The 17,734-nt window shown below is 48.5% G+C and overlaps 1 protein-coding gene and 1 long non-coding RNA gene across 3 annotated transcripts in view; one reads left to right on the forward strand and one right to left on the reverse strand.

The window, feature by feature from the left end:
* Positions 1 to 417: 417 nt before the first annotated feature.
* LOC135907133 (uncharacterized) lies at positions 418 to 3,004 on the reverse strand. The gene is made up of 2 exons (XR_010565904.1): positions 2,867 to 3,004; positions 418 to 690 (listed from the first exon to the last, which is right to left on the reverse strand). It is a non-coding gene; the product is annotated as an uncharacterized lncRNA (long non-coding RNA).
* The window catches only part of BEAF-32 (Boundary element-associated factor of 32kD), a 65,308-nt gene continuing 50,280 nt past the window's right edge, over positions 2,707 to 17,734 (forward strand). Inside the window, exon 1 of one of the 2 annotated variants that reach the window (XM_065438784.2) lies at positions 2,707 to 3,211. In XM_065438784.2, the coding sequence (XP_065294856.1) occupies positions 2,932 to 3,211 (280 nt within the window). In that variant the 5' untranslated portion in view covers positions 2,707 to 2,931. The remainder of the gene's footprint in view (positions 3,212 to 17,734) is intronic. The other variant, XM_065438783.2, reaches the window with a different exon arrangement.

Here is a 17,734-nt window from a genome sequence, read left to right on the forward strand (position 1 = left end):
GTATAGAAGATTTCCTTACATTGCAAAAAGTTTCTTTAATTTTGCAGTTAATCGTTACAGTGTATGTCAAACAATGTATTCGCGACAACAAATCTGTGCTCACTATCGCAGTGCATTAAATCAACTGATGCACTCGGGCAGGCGCCTGGCCCAGTCTAAGAAGCAGAGGAATCCGCATTTCGATCGACCCGTGTGCTTGAAGAGAAGGTGCGAAACGAAAAAACAAACAAACTTACCCGCTCATGTCGTGATTTTATTTCTGTCACACCACAAACGCAGGATCAAGCAAATTCAGAAACACGCAAAATGGCGTCGCTTTATCATTTTAGATCCTAGCGATTCCACTGGATTGACGCTATAGAACGAAATCTTTGTAGGGTTAGCGCATACATTCAACAAAAAGAAATACTCACAGGCAAGATGAGTTTTTTTTTTTATTAGAACAAGAACAAATATTACCATCATTGTTTTCATGTGTTTCTCATTGAATAATGAATCAAGAATAACATTGAAATAATGCGGCAGGAGCGAGAACTTCTGTACGAACTCATGGCAATGCTTCAGCTTGCCGCCACCTCTTAGGAAAAAAAATAATGAAACAGTTTTTGCGTGTTACAGGTTTCATTTGGATGGATGCGGCCGTGTTTGTCTTGTGCTTGCTCTTGCGTAAAGAATACTTGCCAATTATACCTGCAGAGTCGAAAGAAACCTTGTTTGAGAACAGTTAACGCAATATTTCAAGACCGAACGATTTAAGCGTGAATTTTAACACGCACAGTTCAAAGAGTGGACTCCGCATTGGACGTTTTGCAACTACGAGGGTCAGTACAGGGTTATAGAGACAGAACACGATCAAGAAAGGTTATCGAAACCGTGAAAAAGGTGAAAAACTGTGTTGCCTCACATCCCTTATTTAAAACAAGATGAACTCTACCAGACAGAAATGAGAGAAACTCGTACAATTACGCTCTTTACTTACTTCCACACAGTGGCAAAATTTAGGAAAACTCTCAGCGATATCGTTTGCAACCGTTTCCTTTTTAATCCACTTCCCGTCTGGCCTGGGAGGAATGAAAACCGGTGTGCGGGCGGGAACGCGTTTAAACCTTTGCCAGAGCCGGTTGCCGCTATCACGAAACCTCGAAAGGATTTGCACCTGTGCCCGGTCGCCTCAAAAAAGTTACCAGCTCGACCACCCGTCTGAGAGGCCTCCTCCGCATTCCTCCTTTTTCCCCTACAAGGCACGCTTGTCCACTGAGCAGATGCAAGACAGGCGTCTGTTTAGATGCCTTCACGGGTCGCCTTCCCAGAGCAGACGGCCGCGCGTCCTCGCTTGCACGAGCGGCCACGGCACGCGCTTTTCGTCCAGGGTCGCTGAGCTGGCCAGTCAAGTGCTTTGACCCCCTTGCCTTGTCGCCGCCGCGCCGGTGCTGGGCGCGGGGACATCCGGCGCGCATCTTTGCCCCTTTCTCACCGAGCAGCGCTGCTTCTGTAACCAGGCGGCGCGCCCTGCGCCTGCTCTCTCTCGCGCTCGCCTGCTTCTCGCTCAACCAAGCCCAAACCCGAGCGGTCAGGAGCAACAGCAGGGAAAAAAACAAAAAGAGAACGCCCGGAGGAGGAAGAGGATGCTCGATTAGATCGACTATTTAGTGCAACCATGCCGGGCGTCGTGCGGGCGCCTGCCGAGCGCGGCTGCGTTGCGCCAGACGTCCATTAGGCGGCGCGGAAAGCGTGGGCGATGTCGAAGCCTGCAGCGCGCGTACGGGCGTGCGTAGCGGTCATGCTGCGTCGTTATTCCATCCTGAAACGTTTGAGTGCGCTGAAAGGCGAGTAAATGAAGGGAAGACTCGATTTTCAGCAGCGCTTGCGCAAAACTTTTTGCGGTTCAATTAGGGCGCTGTGATATCACACGAGAATTTTTGAAGGCATTATTCCCAGCGTTGAGTCCTTCAGCATACGGCAGCAATATTCAATGAATCGGAATCGGCCGCTGAACGCGCAGAAAAGAAAAATAACCTGATGCAAGCATGCATATTCAGTGTCATAAGGTTGGTGCGAATTTTCAACAAGTCGTGTTTTTACTCTAGAAGTCTTTGCGAGCTTTTTGCCGTACAGATTGCGCGTAGTAGCGGTGGAGTTGGTGTAAGGTTTAGATTAGCTGTGAGAACGCAGTCAGGCACGCAGGCACGCACGCACGCACGTAAACACCCCCCCCCCCCCGCACACACACGCACGCACGCACGCACGCGCGCACTTACAATCCGGTAGGATAATCCGTATGGGAGAGCGGACGGCATTCAACTGTATTAGATTTCTGGGCATTTGATACCAAAGCCTATAATTAAGTATTGTTTTACTGCTATAGGATCGGAATATTCCTGTCTTTCCTCTCTCCCTCTGCAAACTAAAGCGTTCGCTCCACAATCTTGCCTCGCATGTGAACAAGGCAGGCGTGAAGGCCCGCACGCGCGCGGCTATCTCGCCTTCGATGACAAAGTCCGACCTCCCCAAACCCTGACACCGCCTCCTCCGACCAGAAATGAGCAGGCGGCAAGCTGCCCGCGTTATCGCGATCGCGCGCAAGCGATCTCTGCGCCCTCTCGCGTCGACAAACTCCTCCACGTTCAGGCAGCAAGGTAGGAGTGGTGTCCGTTAGTCGGGCATCCACGCTCGCCGCTTCCCTCGCAAGCTGGCGAGGCGGGGCGCAAAGTTAAGCGAGGGCGGTTTTGGGAGAGGAGGCGGTCGCCGGCGCTGCACGGCCGCCGCCGGCGGCGGCGTGAGCCGCGTGCGGAATCGATCGCGTGTGCGTGCTGCGTCGAGAGTGCGTGCATGCGTCATGGCCCGTGAGTGGAGAATGTTGACTCACGCGCATCGGGCCGGCGGCTTCCTTCCCCGGCGCAGCGGTGGCGGAGGAGGCGCGGCGGCGACAACATGTCCTCCGGCGAGGAAGCGGTGGCGCCATTTCACGGCACCTTCACGAAGGACATTCTCTACGAGCTGCACAGGCGCCAACCGCACCGATTCCACTTCATGACCAAGTTCAACGCCAAGAGCGCCTCGTGGAAGGACTTCGAGCTGGTGGTGCTCGACGGCGAGCTGCGAGACTTCGCGCGATGCGTGCACTGCAAGAACTTCGTCTCCTACTCGAGCAAGAAGGGCACCGGCAGCATGCTCAGGCACCGCTGCCACGCCAAGGAGTCGTACTTCACAGGTGAGCGCTGCCAAGCATACGAAACAAAAACGCGCGCGCACACACACACCGTTACACGCTCGGCACATGACACAATGCCCTCTCCCGTCTTCGCTCTCCTCCTCCCTCTCGTCATATGTGTGCACTAGTGTGAGTTGGTACGAAACGTGAAGTCACACACGCACGGTGTCGCCTTCATCACGAAAGTGTGGCGCCAGTACCAAACTAAGAAGATTCTTCGACGAGCACGTTTGCTCGTACACCTGCATATGTGGCATGTCCCCATGAATGATGCACCAGCACGTGCTCGGGGCCCTCAAAGTGGGTGCCACAATGTGAAAGTGCGCTCGGGGTTTCCTTGCCCACGCGGGAGTCTTTTTTTTTTATTTGCTGGAGTACTCGAGTGACATATTTCGCACAAATCTGTCCCCTCATATAACTTACGCTACAAGTTATCGTTGCTAGGGCGTCTTACAACCACCACCGCGGTGTATCTCGCACGTTTTACACGTTGCCTGCGTTGTCACGCCCCCGCCCACTCTGCGTCGACAAGTGTGTCCCGAGCAAAACAAGTGCGCGAATTTTGCGTGACGTTCAGCGCGTCGGCATGTTTATTGCGAATGCAAGCTCTGGAGGGATGAACACGCGAGAAAAAAAAATATTTTTTTTTTCGCTCGTCACTGAGCATTCCCGTGAGCAGCGAGGCAGGTATGCCGCCATAACAGCTCTACATCTGTGCCGAAAATGAATGCATTTTCACGTGACGGAATAGTCATCTCAAAAGCTGCATGCAACAGATCCGGATAAAATGTAAGTTACACATTGGGAGGTAATCGCTGCTTAAGAGTAAACTACTTGCACCCTTTTATATGTACTGTAGACACCGTTGAGCAACACAAATAAATAAATAAATAAATAAATAAATAAATAAATAAGAAGCTTAAAGTATGTAGTTTACGGTTTCCTTGAAAATAAAAAAAAAACAATTTAGGCGCATGACCTGGAATTTATCAGTACAGTCGGAACTTGACCGCTCCAGCACAGCAATGCATTCATCTTGTTTAGGTTGTACGTTTAACTGCCCTGCGCCTGCTTCACAATGGTACGATTTTGCTTGCGTTTTTCGTACGTGCGACGTCACAGGTGTGGCGGACCAACGGATGAGCCCTTGGATTTCTAGGTGTTCTCAGTGCTGAACTTACCTTACGAAGGCATTTGTGCATGCGCCGTATTATTATTATTATTATTATTATTATTATTATTATTATTATTATTATTATTATTATTATTATTATTACATTATGATTATTATTATTACATTATGAAAACATATACAAGCACCACAAAAAGAAAGAAAACCGGGCTATCAATTCCCAGCTGATAGGGACACCACGCCCACCTGCTTGAAGAGGGAAGAAGTAAAAATAGAGCAAGAGAAGAGGAAGGGGATAAAACAAGGAATCCAATTAGAGGGAGGCACATCACGCAGTCGCGGACATAGTACGAGCGTTACAGTCCAGAGCCTTAGTCCCATGGTTGACAGTAATTCCAGCACAGTTCTGTGATTGCCGTATCGAGTTGAAGCACCACAACCTTTTGGAAGCGAGATGAATGCGTGTCATTAAGCGCAGTTCGAGCAAGATGGAAGTCGTTGCCGCTTGCTCAGCAGCGCACAACGACAACTGTGGAATGTTGTCGAATATTGGAGGGAGGTCCCGACATTGTAACAGCGAGCGCTCAGGCATTTCGCTGCAGTGTCCACGAGCGAGCCTCGAAGGACTCGGCGCACGTCCTTAATAATAATAATAATAATAATATTTGGGGTTTTACGTGCCAAAACCACTTTCTGATTATGAGGCACGCCGTAGTGGAGGACTCCGGAAATTTGGACCACCTGGGGTTCTTTAACGTGCACCTAAATCTAAGCACACGGGTGTTTTCGCATTTCGCCCCCATCGAAATGCGGCCGCCGTGGCCGGGATTCGATCCCGCGACCTCGTGCTCAGCAGCCCAACACCATAGCCACTGAGCAACCGCGGCGGGTAGGCGCACGTCCTTGTCGGCGAACGCGATGTGCGACATTTAACGCACCCCAGTGCGTGACTCGAGCAGTAGAGATCCACTGCGACGAGTTAAGGCACGGCCGTGGAGATCGGTGTGGGGTACAATCCATCGGCGACGCGTTCATCCGGATGCGACCGCCGTAGGCGGTGGCGTGTTATAAGCAGTTTAGCGTCGTCGAATTTGCATAAATTATGGTTAGTGAAGTCGAGGTTGGGCGTGCCGGCACCACCAGAGCATTAGCTGGGTCGTCTCCCGAGGTGGCAATGTGCGATGGTACACCCACTGAAACGTCGCGTTTCTTGCCTCGGATTCGACGGACCACCTTGAGTGCTTCACGTAATGAGAGGTGAGGCAGCGTTGGCGCTGGACAACCGGCTGCCAGCTCCGCGGGAGACGCTTAAAAATAACCGCCTTCGAGACGGGGAACCAACCACGACGCAGATCGTAGGACACGCCGCGGTGGCCTGACGTAGCTTTCTTAGCGCACTTTTCCGACCGTGTGTGCTGGATGGTGCGTTGATGCTGTCTTTTCGAATGTTTCACACGCGAAAGAGCACTGTAGAATGGTTCGGCTTGCATTGTAGGCCATCAGCACTATCCTCCCCGATTTGACGGTAACCGGCTCTGTTGGCTACTGCGTTACCCAGTACAACAAACAGACACTACAACCAATGCGCGACTTCGAGCGCGTAATTGCTGTACTAAACGGAAGCTTTCCGTGCTTTCTTACCCAGTGTTAGACGTGTCGCACTCGGTCGTCTTCTGCTCGAGTAAAGGTGGCCTGCCTCTGGATACAATTCAATAGCGAAGTATACTTATCTCCGAGATGGTGCAATGAAAAGTGGCCGATCCTTGAACAGCGTAATCGGCAGTCCCGTGGGTCACGTGCTTCTCGTGATAGGGGGAAGAGGGGGTACGGCGCTGCTCTGTGTCTCGCCGGGCAAGCGTGTAATCGCTTAAGACCCCTTTTCAGCGTCCTGCTGTGGCCGGCGCCGTATTTGATCACTCGGTGCAGCGTCCATTGCTTGCCTCAGCTGGTCCCCGCTGCCTTTGTTTACAACGGCAGTGCAACCTGACTCCGATGCGGGGCAGCGAAGCCGCTGTTTCGGCGTTTCTCGCCTATAATGTCTGCGTGAACGGCACGAAACGCTGTCCAAAGATTTCGGAAGACTTGCAAATATCGCACCTCTATCCTCCGCACTGGAATATGCCCTGTCAGAATGGTAAGAGCGTCGCCGTACGTGCTGGGCAGAAAATATTTTCCAAGACGCAGTGGTATATAGTAAAGTCAACCACAGCATTTTGAGAACCACGGGGGTCTGAGAAAAAAAAAAAGAGAATACATATTCGCAATTCCAGCCCCTGCTAGATGTATACGAAAAAGCAGTGTGATGTGCAAAATTACTGGCTACTCAGAAATTCAATGTCTTCCGAGAGCTCGTGGTCCATAAACTTTTGTGGTTGACTGTAATTACACTTTCAGCAGCTGCATTAAATCGCGATTACCGTCATTCGCTCGTCGTTCTTTATTCTTTGTTTTGAGCCAATGGCTTGAAAGTCACAGGTTGTCATGTTTCTTTCTCGTTTACTATCGTGTTTTGGCGGGATGTCATTTCATTCTTTATTTTCTTGCGTGATCACACGCGCATGTGTTAATTGCGTTGGATTTCGTTATGCCTCGCTCAGAGCATAAAATGTACCCCCATTTTTCAGGTTTTGTAGTAGCTGATAGAAAACACGTACAATATTTTTTGCCACATGTTTACGTTGTGGCTCGTGACAAAATGTTCAGCTTCGAACGTTCTTATGTAAAGTATGTAGATTACTCTTTGGACGACATTATCTCTAACGAATGAACTTATATCTAAGACGTGACCGCGAGTTTCCGTAAATGGGGCCGGAAGTTAGTGAAGACCAGAAAGTAAATGTCGAGAAGAGCGAGCTAGTGGGTCTACTAAAGTTCCCGTGCTATCTGGCCATCATATGTTTATGAGAACTTTGATAGATATAACAGCAAGATTGTTTTTTTACAGCATAACCTTGGTTTGAGCCAGATGACATTTTACTCCGGGCTTGTGGCGTAAAGAAACAAGGACGAAGAAAAGCTTAGTAAGACAGCAGCTACGGTAAAGCAGAGTTAACAGCGGCAGATGTGTTTTTTTTCTATAATCCTCCATTGTGAACACAAAACAATGCGAGCTGTGCAGTTTAAAGTGCAGAAATCCACGCGAGAATGCCACAGCTGTCAGTCCACTGACTAGGAATCAGCCTTAGTCATTAATGTACGCGTACAGCATATCTAGCAGATTAAAAAGAAGTGCGGTGTATTCACCGTACTCAAGTAGCGCAGTAGGTGTTAATAGAGGCGGTAGCGCTGGAGCTCTGCCCTCATTGCGAGCATGTGCGTTTATTAACGCGGGCCTAAAACTATGCACAAGAGGGTTGTATTCCATCGCTCTCGGAGCGCGACCGAGAATCTAATCGCCGCGGAGGCTATGCGTGGCGGTTCTTGAGGCAGCAAATGGCTAGCCGCTATGCAAACGCCATCTGTTAGTAGTGAGTGAACTAACCGGCGGAAAGAGTCCATCCGCTGCAAAACGCGATGGCGAAGATTAACAGCCTTCTATCATCTCGTTAAACCACATTACAAAACTTTGTTTTCGCATGGATTTCCAACATGTGGGTTTTAATAGTGATATTTGGTGTTGCTTTGACAGAGTAATCGGTTTGTAGCGGCGCGTATACAACGGCCGTGCACCTGATGTCCGCTGAAAAAGCTGGCGGTTAGCCGAGTAGAGTAAAGTAGAGTAGAGTAGAGTAGAGTAGAGCAGTTAGCCGAGTTGTCTTTATAATGAAAGCCGGATACGTTTGCCTGCATGACGACCTGACCACGGCCTGACATGCTACACAATTGGGGTGAAAGACACTATGTGTACTTAGTATGATACTTCGCTGGGCTGCCGCGAGCGGTCATCGCTAGCCTTCGCTATGCAAGCACAAGGCAGCGCGAACACTCGACCACTGGCTGTAACCTCCCGCAGGCGCCTCGCGCGGTGCTCTAATCGCGCCCTGGAACTTCGTCGTCAAAGCTGGCCCGCGGAGCCAACGTTAGTCTTGATCTGTCTTTTTCCCTTCTTTCCTTCTCCCCGCGACGACCACGGGCCTTCCTGTGTTATTAAATATTAATTAATTAATTCTGCACGCCAGTGTTTGTGCAAGCGAAACGAGAACAGTCGCAGTGGAGCTGCGCAGTAGTCCTTTGGTCATAAACAGTTAACTAAGTCCAACGAGGCGGATAGCCGCCGCTGTAGCACACGTTGCTAGAGAAGCCCACGCGTTGCACGTCACCGCGTTGGCTAGTTCATTTTCTTCGACTTCTGATTTCCCCTTTCCTTGTCACTTTTACATTTTAAATATGATAAAGTAAGTTTCCCCTATGCTTTTGTTGAATGTAATATTGTGTGCTTGGAGCCATCCGCGCGGTACCGATATATTTATTTATATATATATCAAAGAGGGGAAAGGCAGGGAGGTCAACGAGAGGAACGTCTGATTTGCTACCCTACACTGGGGGAAGGGAAAGAGGGAACAGCAAGAGGAAAGCGGGATAGAGGGAGCACTGTGTGTGCGGTACAGGCCTGTGGCTAAGGCGCTGCCCTTACAAGCACGAGCTGGCGTATTCGATTCCGGCTTGTGGAGGCTGCATTCGGATTGGGAGGGGGTCAGAATTTAAAAAAAAGAAAAGAAAAGAAAACAGAATAAAAAGAAAACTCTCGTGTAACCGTGCATTCGGTGCATGTGGTCAAATATCAGTCCCGAGTCCTCCACTACCGGGTGCTTCACAACTCACCGTGCAGTTCGGTACGTTAACCTCACAATTTAATTAACCCTTGAAGGACGAGGCATATGAATATCTGAATTTCTTTTTATTTTCTATCTAAATGTTCGAAACACATCAAGAGTAAGCGTGGTCAACAAAAAGAACAAAATATTTTGCTGGAAATGTTTTCTAATTAGGAAAAAAACCCGAACAGGAAACTGCAAGTGCGCTTCATCCCAAGCCACCCAAGGCTTCGTTTTCAATTTGTATAGACAGCTCTCATCATATGTGAACCATACGTGTACATTTAATTTGATTTGTATCACGCGTGTGGCACCAATGCAGCTGGATATCTTGCATCGGCCTGTCTCCTCTGACCTTGCTTTCAGAAGACAGTGAGTCTCGTGCCAAACTTCTTCCTCGTCCTGCCTTCCCGTTCTAAGCCAACAAATGACGCTCGCTGCCTATCATTTATTGTTGGCCGAGGACATTTAGCCAGAAACTTCGTACTCAGTACTGAAACTCGGAAAAAAACTGGTATGTTGCCTGTAGCCAATACTCGTCAATAAAGGGTTAAATTGGCTTCATTCATGGGTAAGGGAATATGTCCGACAAGGTATCCATTTCTTTTTAAGGGGAACGCCTTAGGTGGCTCATGGGTCGTAAAATCCGATGTCCGGCATTAGGGCGCCAAAATTCAGGACACCAAAATTTATAAGGAGTCGAACCCTCGTACTTTGGTGGGAGTCGAGCCCAGGACTTTTGGTGTTAATTAATGCGATGTTAATTAGGGCACTTGAGCCCCTCGACCCAACCTGGGGATGTGGGCGAACCGGCCATATCTCCAAGTTGGATTCCAATTGACATCGTGAAGGTTGAGAGTCGAACTCACTACCTTTGATGTTAATTAAGACGAAGGTAATTAAGGCACTGTAACCGACGACCCTTTGTGGAGGTGAGCCAGCGGCATCTAGAGTTAATTAGGGTGAAGTTAATTAAGGTACATCTAATTAAGACTTAATTATTTAAGAGACTCGAACTGACCACATTTGGTGGGAGAAAACAAGAGCGCTATAATATAAAGCTATTCCAAACTTTTCTATTCGAATTCTGCAATCGGCCGTCCGCGATTAGTCAAAAACTTCTTTGAACCACCCCCGCTTCGCCTGTCCGTCAAGCGACGTCACGAAAACCGCGATAGCTCCTCATCTGATATGACGCGTACACACTGATTATGCATGACTTGACCGAACAAAACAAAAATGGTTATTTCTTATCCGACGACTTTTCGCCATTGGCCCTCGGCTATTGGTCAAAAGTCTTCGATCGGGCTGCACCCACTCCACCTGCCGGTCACGCGACGTCACAAAACCGCAACAACTCAGCGCGTCAAAGTGACGTGTATGCGTTAAAGGTGCAATAATGTGCCAAACAAAGCTGACATTTTTTTCTGAATAGCGGCAGGCTGCCCCGTTCTGAAAGGAATAAAAGATGGCTGCCGCCGATCGCTAATGCGCTGGCTACTCGCACTGCCGGCATGGCAATCGGCATGGGTTTATTTGCGTATAAAAAAACTGCTTGCGTGGCCGTGTAACGTTATCGAGCACTTTCAGCACGTTTATGACCTCGCTGTGCCAACTAATCTTTGCTGAGGATCTCTTTCAGCGGCATTATTACCCTCGGTTGCATGCCGCCGCGATTTTAGACAAGTCACCGCAAGCTAAGTAAGAGAAAGCAGACCGATCGCAGACGCCGGCACCGCCCTCTTCATGCGATTATCGATTGTCAGTGCACTGGTAACGACCCTATCGAATCCCTCTCCACTTGAGCGTGCTCTTCGCCTCTTGTCAGCCAATTAGATAAGACAAGCCGCTCACTGTGGGCAATGTTATTCGTTTTTAAATGACCTCCTATGAACGAGAAGAGCGTTTGATTGGTCTGTTCAGGCAACCCTGCGGGTCACCGCCCGATGCTTGGGTCGGCGGTTGCGCAAATTTAACGTCAGGAGATTGGATTGGAACGTGTCGTGAGCGGGCAGGCCTTCGGCTTCATCCTCTTTAGCGCGTGCTGGAGTACCTGCCGATTTTCTTTTGTTTTCGTTTTTTCTCTTTCTGTGTATTTCCTTTTTTACTTCTTTTTTTTTGCGATAGCAGGAGTACATGCGGGTAGTTTTGCGCACACCTGTACGGGCGTGTGACCCGCAGCGGTGGCTTAGCTGCTATAATGTTGCGCTGCTAAGCACGATGTCGCGGGATCGAATCCCCACCACCTTTCGATGGGGGCGAAATGCAGAAACGCCCGTGTTCCTGTGCTTTGGGGGCACGTTAAAAATCCCCAGGTTGTCCAGAATTAATCCGGAGTACTTGCACTACGGCATTCCTTACAACCAAATCGTGGTTTTTGGCACGTGAAACCCCAGAATTCATTCATGTGACGGGTCTGCGGTGTAATGATGTACCGGGTGTCGCTTTTCGCTTCCTGCTGAGCCATAACTACTTGTCTCACTTGGGTGTGGAGGAGCCCGTACACTGCGATGCAGTGCCTGATAAAAAAAAAAGAGAGATAAATGCAATCTGGCACCGCGGCGTTACAAGCAGGCCATGACACTACATAATGGGGACGCAACCTGCCCGCTTAGAACAGCAATGAATCTGTCCTCCTGCGTTTTTTTTTTTTGTGCACAAAATGAGGCGGCGTCAGGGATGCTCCAGAGCGATGAAATTCACTCGTTGGGTGCAAGCACTAGGTGCATCTACACACACTTACACACGCACTTCTCAAGTTTTCGGGGATCCGGGTTCAGTTCGTGGGGAACTACCGCTCAACATGCTCCGGGGTAATCGTTTGGAAAGTGCGCAAACGGTAATAAATGCATCAGTTTAGATGCATAATACGCGTGACAGGCTATATTGGCTTCGGCTGCTTGGACTTCTCGGTACTAGAGGAAAAAAATTAGGGCCCTCTCCTCTTACCTGCCCCTTACCCCTTTATCATCCCTCAAGCGCCGTCCCTTACACGAGCCTATCTTTCTTGCGGCAGTGAGTTTGATACCTTAAAAGTCAGAGCCCGTATTCACAAAGCGCCCTCGCGATAGCAATGTTCGTAATGAAAAAAATGTTAGCCAATCGCAATACTTGAAATATTATGAGCCAGATCGGCCAGCCCATTGCAAAGAACGCTTACGAATGAAAAAATATTTGCGAATACAGCCCCAAATTTTTAGCACGGGATGCCTAACGCGAAGCCCATAGTCGCGTTTTTTGAAACGCTCTAGCGAGTGTTACACTCTGAGAGGGAGTGTATACGCTACTGCGGATGGGTATGATTTATCCATTTATTTCTACTACTTCAGCGCAATAAAGAAGGACTGGGTTAACGGAGGGAAATTATACAAAGAAAAGTACGATGCAACGATGAGGGCGATATGCTAGGACCATTATTCTTGGATGGCAGATACAAAACTTCGGGGTGAGTGTGAGCGAATAGACCCAGGTAAGGAATTCCAGTCTTCTATGGAATAAGGGAAAAAGCTGACTTTACACTTATTAGTGCGTGCAAAGTAAGGCAAGTTTAAATTGTGGTGTCGTCTCGTCGATGACTCTAGCGCGAGGTTAGTATAATCGTTTTTATGAAAGTGTAACGGAAGAATTGACGATGCTGTGCAAGAAACCTAATGATGCTATGCGGCGTCGTGAATAGAGCGAACTTAAGTTTACGGTACGAAGTGCAGAAGAGGGTGAAAAAGTCACCATCATACGGTGACATATGCATCTTACAGCTTTTTTTCTGAATTGCTTTTAGCCTGTTATTCTCACACTCCTTATAAAGGTTCTAAACGACAGATATGTAGTCAACAACAGGATGGGTTAACCATTTATATAACAGTAGCTTAGTATCTTTTGCAGGGTTGGATAGTGTTAGACGTAGGTAACCTAATTGTTTCAGTGCTTTTTTGCAAATGTAATCAATGCGATTAGACCATGATATATTATGCGTAAAAATGACGCCGAGATACTCATACTGAGCTACCCTACACACAGCGCGGTTGTTGAAAGAGAAAGAGAAGGAGATTTTTTACAGAAGAAAATAAGGACCGTTTTATCAAAGTTAATGTTCATTTGCCCGGTGTTGCACCAAGTGCAAAACCTAGCAAATGACTCTTGGAGGCGGTAATGATCGTCAGAAGAGTTAATAACTTCATGTAAAACACAATCATCGGCGTAAAGACGAATCTTAGAAGAGATGTTAACATTGTAGAGAAGGATTGGAACGATTTATTGGGTCGTCCTCTCCAGCGCTTTCCAGTGGATCGTCCGCTTCGATGTAAATTAAACAGAAAACAGTGGCTCAAGAACGGAGCCCTGGGGCACTGCAGATGTCATATCAATAGCAGTAGAGTCGGTCGAGCTATGAGAGACGAACTGGGAACGAAGTGAAAGAAAGCTTGAAATCCTTGTTGCCTAGTTGAGGTTTATGTAGTGCAGTGTTAAGTTTAGCGAGGAGTTTAGAATGTAATACTGCGTCAAACGCTGTAGAGAAGTCTACAAAGATAGCATCAACCTGGTTGCCAACATCAAGGTTAAGGAAAATGTCGTGCGTAAGCTCAACTAACCGCGTAGTCGTACTGAAACCGCGCCTAAACCCATGCTGCATGATGAAAAATGTTCGGAATAGTTCAGGAAACTAATGGCTAATTAACAAACTACTCTACTAATTATTGTTACTCAGTCATTGTACTATAACACTTTTTTTTTTTGGTGCTTCGACATGTTCTCGAAGAGAAGAACTGGAGGTGACGTTTTCTAGTTTTTAGATGAAGTTTTTTTCCTCCCTGTCGAACAGCCTTGGACTTTGTCGAGTTGACCGACTCCAATATCACCTTCGCTCTCTCTGCTTTGCTGATATCTTTTTTTTTTCTTCGACAAGTGCGCGGCGGTTTATGCGTAATAGGACGAACTGCCGCACGCAGCGAACGAACGCAGAAAAAGGACCATGGTTTGAACGAGGTGCATAAAAAGCAATAATTATTTTATTTTCAGACCTCGCCACGAGCTGCGCCGGCTGCGTGACATCTCAAATGAAAATCGAATCAAATAGAGCAGCACGTCGAGGTGAAGAGGCCTTGCCAAATATAACGAAGCAAACAAGAAGAGAATAAGAGTCCGGCCTGCTTCGCTTCGCTGCTCGCCTGCTTTTTTTTTTTTTTGCACTACTTAACGATTCCGCGCGCCGCTGGGTTCGCGAGTCGTGGAGGCATGCGCGCGTCTAGAATGCTGGGACATGCAGCGCACTGAAACACACCGGTTAAGAAAGTCACAGAGATATTTAAAAAAAAAAAATTACCGGGATCTCCTGCACTGGTGCTGCTACAGCTACTATAGGAATGACGTGTTTTTTTTTCTCTCTTCTTTTTCTTCTTTTTTGCTTTTCCTAGCTGTAGTTAGAGATAGCTTATTGGACGTATACTTGCGTGTGCCGCTGGCTACTTCTCTTGCGCGGCGTGATAACTGGGCTTGCAATGCTCATTACGTGGACAATGATTGAAAAGAAGAAAAAGAAAGACGGACATAAACACAGAAATATCATTTCGGAAGTTCGCGTAGAGAATATATATATATATATATATATATATATATATATATATATAAGACTATATCCACTATGCGCGAGAAATAATGAGGCGATAAATTAATGTGCGAAGCCACACTGGCGAAGATTAGAGCAACCCGTATGCTAACCATCCGGCCGAAATCAGATTCTAGAACTAAGGTAGAACGACACACACACGAACTCGCCAGACCGCCGTGTTAGTGGCTCTGTGCATTCTTGCGAAGTTACTCAGTTATTACGCTTTAGCTTTCTAATTTTCCCCAAGCACTCGCAGTCTTGTGAAACACAACGACTCTGCGCAGGTGCGCTATTTTTCCTTTTTTTTGCGAATTTTGCAATTCGTCACGCAAGAAACGCCGTTACAAATGATCAGCTTGCAAAGTCGCAAAGTCGCCGCGCGAGCGGAAAGCACGAAGAGCCGTATAGCCAAATCCGTGTGCTGTATATATATATGTGTACAAGCCGTAATTCCGGTGCTCTTCAACTGCCGTATAGGGCAGTTGAAGAGCACCGGAATTACGGGTCGAGAATTACGAGGCGAGTATACTCGCCGCAGCTACCGTAGACACCAGCGCCACAGTTCCCTGTCGTATTGTTTTGTAGGAGGCGTTATAATAATGAAAGCACATGGGCTAAAGCGCAAGCGTGGAATATGAAGTGCGCGCATCACATGGGAGGCGCCAACAATGCAGCGGCGTAATGATTTCCTCCTATACACCCCGTTATTATTTGTTTTTCATGTTTGTCTATATCCGCCTCTCTCTCTCTCTCCATTTACTGTGTCCCTTCTATAAATTTTCAGGCTAGTCTAAAGCTGACTGCCTCGAAGCCGGCACGAACGTGATAAAACGAAAAAAAAAGATCGGCAGTGACCGAGACCCGAGTTATGCGATGTACGGCTCGTGCACAGACAGGAATGCAGCTGACCTCCGGTGCGTTTATTATCCCTCGCTGCGCGAACGGGTATGCGTGGAGCCAGCAGGTGCGAGGAAAGAAAAAAAAAAAACGCCAATGAGCGCGGGCACAAAAAACAAAAGGAGAAAAAAAGGCTTAGCGCCAGTTACGCAGGATCGGCGCATGTCAGAGCGACGGCTATACGATAAAGAGGCGATTGCGAAATTGAGCCACGGTTCCCGTGGCCACGTTCGAAGCGCAGTTTCTTTTCTTATATTTATTAATTTTTTTTATTGACGGCTCGCGAATGCTATTAATTGAATAACGAGAGAAAGCAGGAAAAGCTGCTCCTTAGCTCTCATATACTGGATTGACCGTACTCGAATTCACCATATTCAAAAAGAGCTGTTATAGAAAGATACTGCTACAGGGACTGATAATATTGTTTTCTTTCCCCGTTTCGTTTTTCCTCTCTTCGATTTGTCCACGCATTATATACAACGTGTTGAGAAGAGCGCAACTGCAGCAAACCGGAGGACGAGATTTGATGACGCGCTCACTGTTATCGCCTGCGCGCTTCCGCAAGCGGAATGCGGATTACGCGTCATTGGGAGAAACGGGCTGAAATATCAAGCGCAAATCTACGCGGGGATCTGGACGCGCCTTACGCTATCTTCGTCTGGTCGTTTCTGAGCTCTCTGGAGCGCTCTCGCGAGCGGCGTTGTCTTCGGCTGGTTGAAAGAGGGTGCGCGCCCTGCGTTCGGCTGGTTCTTCTCGATTGCTCTCCTCCATCTTGGAGCGCTCTGAGGCGCTCCGAGCCCTGTCGTCGGAGCAGTCATCGAGATTGAAACGTCATCGCAGCGCCACGTCACTGCTGTTGGCGACGGCCCACCGTAACCTTGGCAACCTAGGCCACTGCATGCTGGCGTCTCGACGAACGCTCGTCCCGCCGGCACGTCTGCCGGTTGTTCCGGCAGCGCCGGGAGCTCTGGATAGGCGAATCATCGGACGTTGGCAGTAGTCACGTGGTTTCGCATCAGCAATTCCCTCCTCCGAGAGCGAGGAGCACGTTCGGCTTGCGCGCTTGTCCTCTACCTTTGAGCTCGGGAAACGCCCGATCTACCCGACTCTGCTTCGGGGCGTACAGGCGACCAGTCGAAGATAGCATTAGTGTGCGTCCAAGAAGTTCTTCGCAGCAAAATATCAGCGAGACACCACTGAATACCCGATCGCAGCGCTAGTGTGTAACAGTGAAACGAAGGAAAATTAATGAGATGAAAACAAGAAAAGCTGGTGCACAGCAGCAGCTGCGCGCAATTTAATCCTTAGATAACGGATTACCGTAACTATAGCTGAGAGAGAGAGAGAGAGAGAAGGGAAGACGGAAAGGCAGGGAGGTTAACCAGACTGAGTCCAGTTTGCTACCCTACGCGTGGGGAGGGGAATGGGGAGTGAAAGAGAAAGAGAGAGAACTTAAGTGTAGGTTGTCTATAGTCGGGCACTCAAGTCCGTTGCCTTCAGGTAGCGAAAAAGCGCTCTAACTGCTTTCTGGGCCAATGAGCTGTGAGGCCAGGCTCCCAAGATCTTCGCTTCCGTGAATGGCCTGTCATCCAGTCTATTCAATGCACACTGGAGAGTCTCACGTTGATTATCGAAGCGAGAACAGTGGCACAGAAGGTGACTGATGGTCTCTTCACACTTGCACTTAGCGCACATTGGTGAATCCGCCATTCCAATGCGGTAGCTGTAGGAGTTTATGAATGCTACTCCTACCCACAGCCGACACAGCAGTGTTGCGTCACGTCGTGGAAGGTTCGCTGGTAATGTAAGTTTTAGTGATGGGTCGAGACTGTGTAAACGACACTTAGAGTTCTGTGGTGTATGCCAGCAACCTAACGTGATTGCACGAGCAAGACTGCGAAGCTCTCTTGCAGCGTCGACTCTGGATAAAGGTATAAGGACTGTCGGTGAGCCAGCCTGGGCACGTCGGGCAGCGTCATCGGCGAGGTGATTACCAACGATGCCACAGTGTCCCGGCAGCCACTGAAATATGATGTCATGTCCTCGTTCAGATGCGCAATGGCAGGTTTCGTTGATTTGTGACACCAGCTGTTCATAATTGCCACGTCGTAAGCTTCGCAAGCTCTGGAGGGCTG

The sequence above is a fragment of the Dermacentor albipictus genome, chromosome 4 (assembly GCF_038994185.2).
Source record: "Dermacentor albipictus isolate Rhodes 1998 colony chromosome 4, USDA_Dalb.pri_finalv2, whole genome shotgun sequence".
In the NCBI taxonomy this organism is placed as follows: Eukaryota; Metazoa; Arthropoda; class Arachnida; order Ixodida; family Ixodidae; genus Dermacentor; species Dermacentor albipictus.